Here is a 9,991-nt window from a genome sequence, read left to right on the forward strand (position 1 = left end):
TCCGGGAGATTTACCAGATTTACATTTTTAAGGAAACCTGGCAGTATTATTTACTCATTTTTTTTTCTATTCATCCCTTGATTGTTGAGCTATAATTTTCTTGATTGAAATAAAGTCAGTTATTTATTTGTATTATACTCTGTCAATGTCTAATTTCTGTTTAATTTCTTAATACTTTTGAAATTGATTTAACATGTATAAGTAAAGTTCACCCATAGAGACGTTTTCGCTTAGTTATTTTTTTATCTGTAAGTGTGTATTTTAATCCATCGATATTCAAGTAAACTTTCAGTTCTGGATTTTTAGAATTGTTTTGACTATATCGTGCTTATAATATATCCTTCATGTACACTTTCATGTATTGTTTGTATTATGTACAATTATTATGTACAACCTAAATTTTTTATGATTTACTTCCAACTTTTCAACTACCCATTCTTCCAACAGTGCATGTCTGATTTTATTGTAATTCTTCCATTTCTTTAATTAGTGTCTTGTAAACTTCATCTAAAGTCCCTAAACTTCATCTAGTAATCGCTTATTAAACATTCTTTTTAAATATCCAAATTAATTTAAACATTTTGCCTTCAATTTTGACTAGTCGTTAAAAACCTAACCAACTTTTGCTTCCTTCAACCGGAATATTTTAGTTATTAAAACTTTTTTCATCGTTTTTCTCAATGAAATGGCCAAGCCTGGAAATGATTGAATAAAGTCGGTGGTACATTGAGATCCCCAGGTCACCGAACAGCTTGAGTTATTAATATATTTCTAAAATCCTTTTAATGTAAGCATTCAAGTAGATATGATATCACTCTATTCAATGTTCTGAGCATCCTCGAGAAGAACTATGATCAGTAGTAAAATGTGAAATAACCACAGGGATTCAATCACCACAGTGACAGAGATAAAAATCTTCGTTAGAACCGTATTGGATAGTATTTAGAATTAAAACCTATTAACTGGATAACCCCAGTTATTGCTTATTTTAAACCTTTCCTATTTTTAGTTTTAATCCTCATCTTTTTCCCTCGTTTACAGCCTACATATCGTCCTAAATATTTAGGAATTAATACGATATAATAAAATGTATTTCTATTAAATTCTTTCAGGACAGAAAATATTAAAAACATGGAGCGCGGTCTAGGCAACGAAGGCCTGGACATAGATAAATTAGAAGACCCTGGAGAAAAATATGAGCTTCAAGAAATTTTAGGAACAGGAGTAAATGCTAAAGTATATGCAGCAACGGATAAGAATTCAGGTAAACAATGAATATATATCATTTTCAATATTAACGAACAGATCATAATGAGAGAGCTATAAAATATAAATATTATTAAAGAAATTAAAACCTTCATAATAAGAAGTTGGTATTTAATTTAGGCATTCCCAGAACTGGAGTGGAGGTAGGGGGGAGCAAAGGGAGCGCTTTCCTGGGTGTTGGACATTGTTTTGGACAAGGTTTAATCCGAATCTAGCAAATTCTTAATCAATATTGGCTTGTGTAAACGACAAGTTGCAAGGTCACAAATACCTCGAGCATCGGTCTGTGTCTCGAATTAGAATCTGATTTTTTTTTCTGAGTGTCTAAAAAAAAAAAAAAAAGGCATTTACAGTTGTATATAATATCACTGAATTAAAACAAGGGTTTTGCATTACGTCATCTGAACTAGGTAATGGATTACCATCGATTCGCAGCACAGTGTGAGGTGATGTCCACATTTTTTACATGTGACAAACAGCACAGTGATCATAGATTTGTGTTGTTCCACAGCTGTTCACACTATACATATTTACGCACGCGTCTGTCACTTGGGCTAATAAAGAAGCACAATGCATATATTCAGCTTATGACAAACATGCTGCGTCTTAAAATTTAATCTTTCAGGTTATTTATATACATCTATATAATTTTAGTTTGATTTCCATAGAATAAAAGTAAAACCACTGACGGTATATGACAACGTATAAGTGAGCAAAAAGTTAGAACAATAATATTCAATATAAAAGTAAAGTACTGGTACAATTGATACAATAATAGTAATACGATTGATTGATAAATAACATTGTATAATTTGTAATAAGCCGTAGGATGCCATGTTCCCTCATACTAACGTCACTGTCAACAACTTGTGAATATTTTGTGGAATCCCCCCGCTCATTTGAACATTTGATTATTGCAATCTTTGCTTACATTCCTAAATATAACAAACTGTAGGCAGTAAAAAAATAATGGATGAGTGAAATAAAAAGGATGTACTGATCCAGTATATTTATTGTATTAGTTGAAACGAAGTTTAAGAGAACAAAGGAAAATATGATTAAAGGAATATTGTTACATACAATTCCTTCAAATATTGAATAAAAAATTTCTCTATCAAACATTATAATTCATATATTTTTTTTATTTATTTATTTATTTTATTTTTTTTTTTACAAAAACAGGCCATAAGGTTGCAATAAAAGTTCAGAAGGTCACTAATGAAAATAAATCATCCGTTGAAGAAGAATATAAGATCCTTCGAGATCTGTCAAACCATCCCAATCTTCCAGACTTCTACGGAGTATACAAACACTCGGAAGGAAATAAAAACTACGTATGGTTTGTAATGGAGGTAATTTCTTTCAGCTCCTCTATGCATAACTAAGGTAATAATTAGATGTAGTACAAATGTGGGACAGGCTTGCAGTATGGGCTGCCATAGTTTTTCTAGTTCTTATTTTCTCAAATATATTCTGAGAGGCAGAACTTCTTTATCGGATTTCATTGAAGTTATAGTTTATTATTAAAGTTAACAGTTGTGCTTGCTCACCCTGAGTAAAATATGTATTCTAGCATTTGGACGTTTTAGAAGGTATTTAACAAAAATTCACTACATCTGAAATTTTGAAGATACAATCATGATTTAGAGCTAATCTATATTGTTTGCTGAAGAGTTCACTCCATGAACGAAGCTAAACTTATTTTTAAAATAAAAAATGTGGATGTGAAAGAGGAGGCTAGTTAGCTTCCAATATGGCCTACCTGAATAATTGGTTTTTTATAATTTATTTATTGTTATTTACAACTGTATACATATATAAACATCAAGTAAATTTGCTCTAAGTGATATTATGACATGAAATAAACATGTGGAGAATCTACCCATCGATAGAACTCCAAAAAAACTTCCATAGGGGAAGATCTCGAGGTCATCTTCTTTTCAGACGCCTAGGATAATTATTAGGTAGTGAAAGAGAAGCCAGATTAGAAACGAGTTGGTTTGAGTGGTTGGGAAGTTTATTATAGAAGGATTGGTTTCTGGTTTTGGCCAAATCGGCAACATAGGGGACATTGAGGTCCTGATGGATGATTTGATTTGTGACAAAGTAAGGAGCATTAAGGATTTTACGAAGGATTTTGGACTGTAAGGATTGGATTCGAGAGGAATTAGATGGTTTAGTGGAGCCCCATAGCTCAAATCCGTATGTCATACAATGGAAGGATCATTATTCACTGACAATAGCCATCTGTCATCGGCATACGTGGTAAGAATAGTGTTAGGATGGGTTGGGATGTCAGCTGTAAAAACTGTATAAAGGATAGGACCAAGGATACTACCCTGAGGTACACCAGCAGACTGAGAAAACAGGGATGAATAAGCGCTGTTGTGATTTACTTGAAAAATAACCTGTCTGAGAGATAAGAACGGATAATGAGATAATATCTAGGGGGTAGGATTTACGGTTCTTGTATAGCAGTCCTGGGAGCCAGACTCGATCAAAAGCCTGTTCTACATCAAGAAAGACCCCCGAGCACTACATTCCGAGCTCCAATGAAGACGAGACTACATCAACCACACGATGGCATTGCTGGATAGAGGAATGGGATGTTCAGAATCCAAACTGGTGATCTGGGATTATGTGGTTGGAATCTAGGATGGGGTACAGGCGTTTTAAGATAAGTTTCTCAAGGATTTTTCCCATGATAGGTTACAGAGAGATAGGACGGTAAGAGGATGGGTGTTCTGGCGGCTTTCGAGGTTTGGGTATTATTTTGATTATGGATAATTTCCATGGATCAGAAAAATATGTGGATCTGAGGACAGCTGAATAATTGTAAAATAATAAAAGAATAAAAATCATTAAAATAATAATAATCCTAACGGCCTCACCACATTAGTCAGAATAAGTAGTTAATGAAAATTGATTAAATATTACATATCATTTCTACATAAATGTTTTTGCCGCACAGCCAACTGTCCCAAGGTATTAAAAAGTAAATAGGCACCTATGTTTCTTTTTTTGCATTTCTTCGAATACTTTGCTATATAAATAAATTTTAGATCTTTTTTAAAAAAAGAACTTTAGTCTGACTTGCATTTGCATTTCCTCTAATATTTGTCAATGGGTGAATCGATTTTCGTGGTTTAAATGATTATTTGACCTTTAGAGGTAGGTGATCAAGAAAAATTAATTTATGTTACAACGCATACGAATGTGACATAAATTCTTGTGATTGTTGAACACTCGTCCATACTACAAATGTTCTACACACATACAGATATTTTCATCGTGACTTCATTTGTGGCACAAATTTCTACCAATGTGGACGCTCCCTAATATGTAGTTGTCTAATGTGTAATAGCTAGTTGTCTAAATGACTTACACTGGTCCACATTAGCAGCAATGTGAAAATTAAATTGCGGACAGATGTTTTTTTAATTAATTTATTTTTGTGAGTTTTGTGAATTATATCGTTTATTTTATTGTCATTTCAATTTGCTCTGGTTTTTTATTTATTCCGATTCGTATTCATGTCATTAGAATAAAAAAAAAATAACAATTTATATGTAATGTCTTCGTTAGCCCACATTTCATGCATTATTCTTTATACGTGATTTTTACTATTTAACATTGTAAACCTTTTTACTCTAACTATTGGTTACCAGTAGCCCATATTTTTATCACTTTCTAAACCTAAAATACCCTAAATACACTTCTTAAATATCAGCGTTGAAGAAGAAGTGCGAAGAGACTAGTGGAGCCATAATATTTTTAGTTATAAATTAAAAAACTTAGGCCAATTCCAAAATTATAAAAGATATAAAACTTCTTATATAAGTCTTCAAAATTAAAAAAAAAAAAATAGTTTGTTAAATTTGCTTCGAAAATACACTCATCAATCCCTAAACATGACCGGTACAGTTGGGCGTCCTGATTTAACTGAGTTAAAACAAATCACAGAGCATTAGGCAAAGAGACTCATCAGGGAGAAAAATTGAAGAGTGCTTACCTCTTACAGGCATTCGTCATGGACAAGAAACTGGTAACGGGATCAAAATGTTTTCAATGATTGGACATTACTTCTCAAGAAGCAATTTTCTAAACTTGAAATTGAACCGACTTGAGCACTTATGAAGTTGTTATGGATCTCAACTTGAATCAAATTGAAAACATGTTTGGTCTTATTATTATTTATTTAAGTTTCATAAATCAAATACTTAAAAGATACAAATTAGTTTGATTTTTCCGGTCTCTAACAATGTCTATTGGGGTGCAAGCCAATTTCCTGTATATATCGATTCCTGTAAAATTTTAATTTTGAACTAACTAAATAAGTATTAGATTAAGAATTTTAATTTGTCAGGAAAACCATTACTTTTGGAAAATTAATATATTTACTTCTGAATGGAAGTCCACAATGTGATGCAACAATATATGAATATATATATATTAATAAGGAATCAGTTTCTTTAATCATAATGTTAAAATTAATATTTCATTAAATTATAATTATATGACTGTGATAATTTTATTTATTGACAGCTTTGCGATGGTGGTCCTATTATTGATTTGATACGTGCTCTTCACAGACAAGCCAAAAAAATGAACGAACTGCACATAGCTTTTATACTGAAGGAAACAATTAAGGTAATTAATATTGTTTTTAGTATAAAAAGTAAAATGAACTGTATTCATGTTAATATTATTTAATATATAACTATGTTATTTACACATAACTATACGCATAGGTCTAATATCCATAAATTTCTCCTATATGAAGCCAGTCAACTAAAATAAATTAAATAAATATTTTAAATTGAAGTTATAATTAATTAACATTTTCATATTCTTGTTTTAACTAAAACGTAATATATAGTTAATCAATATTAAATTAGTAAAATACCGTGAATAATTACGTTGTATTTAAACCGTAATACAACATCTAAGTTTAAAATCAAATGATTACAAAATAATCAATACTATTAGGTACCTTTAGGAACGACGCATTACGTATTTGACGAAGTTGATCACGGAATGGACTAAGGGTTAATTTTATCAAAAAACAGAAAATATATATAACGAAAAATGATTGGATTTAAACGAATTGTTCAAATGAAATCACCTTCCAAGATTTTTAATCTTAAAATGAGAAATCAAAGTTGGTTCATGTATAATTGTTACATAAATCAATCAAATGCCCCTATATTATTTTAAAATCTGCCGTGAACTGGAAATTATTAGAAATAATCGAAAAGTTTCTAATTTGATTATAATGGTATTTTGGAATTCAGTTAGAAAAGTAATGTATCATTGCCAGTTTTAGACGCATATTGATATATTGACCTATGGAATTTCGAAGATGACTCACTAGTCAGCGTAGCTTATTACGAGCCATAAGGCGTCGGTCGTGACGACAAGAGAACGACCCTAAATGAAACAAAACTAAACGAATCCACAAGCTGACCGTCTCATTAACAGATAGCATTTAGTAGAGCGCTAATAGATAACTTCATGAATATGAGAGCAGCTGTGGGAGATAACGACATAAGAATCTAGAGGAAAGGCGTCGATGCCGGAAACAATAGTGTAAGGTGAGGCTGCCCTCGTTTAGTGTATTTGTAATTAAGGTAGTCGTTAGCGGAGGCACCCTGATAGATGCCCATCATTAACTCACTGTGACAGACCCAACGACCCCAGAGCAGGTAATTACTCTTGCGATGGATCATCTGCGATCCATCAGCCCTTTCTACATTTCATTACCTCCGTCCACGATTAGCTGCCCAACATAGTCATACACACTCATTAGGTGCCCTGATATGCCTATTTTTTGGCACGTGGTCAACCTAACTTTGTCTCTGTCACTCAACAGAAATCCTTCTCCTTGTTGTAAAAGGAACACTTTCTGCAGAATGTAGATTTCTACATCCTCATACTGGTAGAAACTAGAACAAAAAAGAGGCTATATTCATTTTATTGGACTGTAAAGCTAACTGTTAACGCTTACTAATTTTTCGAAAAATACTCATATAGTGATAATCAGGCAATACAAGGGATTGTCACGATCATGATCCAGGAAGTTAAAGAGACAACCCCACCTCGTCCCACGATGTACCCTGTTTGCATAAAATCACATAGATTGAAAAGGCTATGAGAGATAATCCGAAATGATTGGAAATTAAACATCATCTAAGAAGAATGAAAAATAAATTCACTTACTTTTAATTAACTTGTCTTCATCCACATTTGTCTTCTGCAAGATCCTTTATAACAATTATGAGCTATTTCCAAAACACTGGAGTTTTTTTGATAAGAATTAAATGAGTTAGCCTTCAGAAGCATCGAATCTGAAATTTGTGATTCAAATTTCGCTAAGAAAAAAGAATCCATTTCTTTAAAAATGTGCGTTCTTAGTAACTTCAATGCCTTTGTATTTTCCTAAAATTCATTATTGTTATCAATGGATACGTTTGTCATTATGATAGAGGAGGCAACCAAATTGAATTATCAACAAAATTGTTGTAGAAAAATTATCGATTCCTTTTTTAATCATTGTTTACAAATAAGGCAACATGTGAAGAAGTAACTGTTATTATTGATATGTGAAAAGTAGTCAAAACTGAAGAAGGGAGTTATTCATTTGGTTGTTAACAGTTTTCTATTATAGTTGATCGGATATGGCCTCTTTATGATTAATTAGGTTATATGGTACTCCGGCATTGGGTATTTAATAATTTTTCACTGTAGAGTAAGCATGGGACTTCAACACCAAGACGATGGATTTCGTCCTAATTATAGGTTGCCTTATTAAATGTATCTATTTATGCAATTCATTTGCAAATATTAAAGTATGATGTGACCTTAATTGCTTTGTTAGTTAAATGGCCCAGGAATGATTTTTCCAGAATCTTATTTGACTTCTCATTCTAAAACATAAGTAACACTATCAGATCATATTAATATCTTAATGCACACAATTCCAAGTCCAATTAGTTAAATTTTAGTGTTTAATATAATTTTATTTCTTGCGAAATTCTGCTCAGTGTTCTAAATCTCTTAGTGTATCTTTTAAAGACACATAAAAAACCATAATATCTTCACAAAAGTAATTAATTAATACGACAATTATTTGGAGTTTTCTAAAACTTTAAAAAATGAACTTAGAACTATTGTACAATATGGAAAAACCCATCATGAGTTAACAAAGATCTCACTAATGAATTACTAGGTACTCATCCTGATCTTTTAATCTTTTTATGTCGTAAATAATGGTTGTATTATTTTTTATGGCAGAATCCCTTTAGCATATGAAATGATACCTAAAATTTCAATGCAAGCATTAATATATGAATTATATTATTTTAATTTATTTATTTATGATATATAAATAAACCATCTAAAAACTATATAATTGTAATGTGTTCCCTAGTCCAAAAAATACATTCTAGAAATCTACCTTGCTTTAAAACCTAAAACACCCTTATTATTTATACCAATAAAAATAATAAATAAAAAAACATTGCACTTCTTTACTGCCGAAGGTACAGTAGCTTTATATTCTCGCCAGAGTGAAAAAACAACTTGCATTTTACGTTTATGATATCAAGGAACAAATGTGTCCGAGTCTGAGCATAGACAATTTGTGTTCGGGCATAATCAACCGAACTATTTATCCAATTTCTATGAAATTTTGTGGGATCGTGCAGGTTGGTACTTTTACTTACGCATGAGCAACCGTGTTTTTCTCAACTGTATTACGAAAATGAGTATTCCGATTTGGCCTAAATTAGAAGAGAAGTAGGAGATCAGTGTTAAGGTAGTCCCGTATTACTTTTATCAAATTTTATCATCTATTTTCGCTTCATCATGGCAAAATTATTTTTTTGATGCGCAAGTTTTAAATATGGCTGCTCATGTAGTTTATTCTAAAATGAAAAATAAAAATAATTAATGAGGTGTATATAGTGGACCGTAGATTACTGATTGGAGAAGATGATCGGGGGTGCGGTCAGCAAAGAAACAACATAAATAAACAAAAAAATATTTATTTATGCCGACGTTTCGACCTGATTTTCATCAGGGCTATAAAAACAAAAAGACAACAACCATCATTTAGAGAGAGAAAAAAGGAATTATGTAAATAAAAATAAAATAGATAAAACTATATAATTAAATAAAATAATAATAGACTAAAAATTTGGAAATATACACAATAATGGAATGAAAATATAAATTAGTTGATTACTAACTATGGACAAGACAGTCATAACGTCGGCATAAATAAATATTTTTTTGTTTATTTGTGTTGTTTCTTTGCTGACCGCACCCCCGATCATCTTCTCCAATCAATAAAAATAATTAGTTGTATTCTTAAACCTTGAAATATATAGGGCATTCATTTAAACAAATATTTATAAATTATATACATAAGACTTTTAAAATAATACGCTTATTTTTAACATAAATTATATTTTATAGGCTATTCAAAAATTACATGAGAATCATGTAATTCACCGAGACATAAAAGGTAGCAACATACTTCTAACAAAAAATGGAGAAGTGAAGCTGGTTGATTTTGGAATATCAAAGTAAGTTGTTTTTTTTTTAATTTAAATTTACTAAGCTGATAAATCTTACGACAGCAATTAATGTAATTTCTATTTTAGGCTAAGAACTATGTAGTTTGTACGTTTATATAAAATAATTAAGTAATTTTCCATTGTAT

At 31.1% G+C, this 9,991-nt stretch overlaps 1 protein-coding gene across 1 annotated transcript in view; it reads left to right on the top strand.

Annotated features, from left to right (window-relative positions):
* Positions 1 to 9,991, top strand: part of ninaC (STKc_myosinIII_N_like and MYSc_Myo21 domain-containing protein ninaC) — a 32,442-nt gene that overhangs the window by 2,620 nt on the left and 19,831 nt on the right. Inside the window, exons 2-5 of the mRNA XM_014426238.2 lie at positions 1,113 to 1,264; positions 2,449 to 2,618; positions 5,812 to 5,916; positions 9,745 to 9,854. Coding sequence (XP_014281724.1) covers positions 1,132 to 1,264; positions 2,449 to 2,618; positions 5,812 to 5,916; positions 9,745 to 9,854 — 518 coding nt within the window. The 5' untranslated portion in view covers positions 1,113 to 1,131. The remainder of the gene's footprint in view (positions 1 to 1,112; positions 1,265 to 2,448; positions 2,619 to 5,811; positions 5,917 to 9,744; positions 9,855 to 9,991) is intronic.

The sequence above is a fragment of the Halyomorpha halys genome, unplaced genomic scaffold, assembly GCF_000696795.3.
Source record: "Halyomorpha halys isolate HHAL.00 unplaced genomic scaffold, Hhal_1.1 Scaffold560.1, whole genome shotgun sequence".
Classification (NCBI taxonomy): domain Eukaryota; kingdom Metazoa; phylum Arthropoda; class Insecta; order Hemiptera; family Pentatomidae; genus Halyomorpha; species Halyomorpha halys.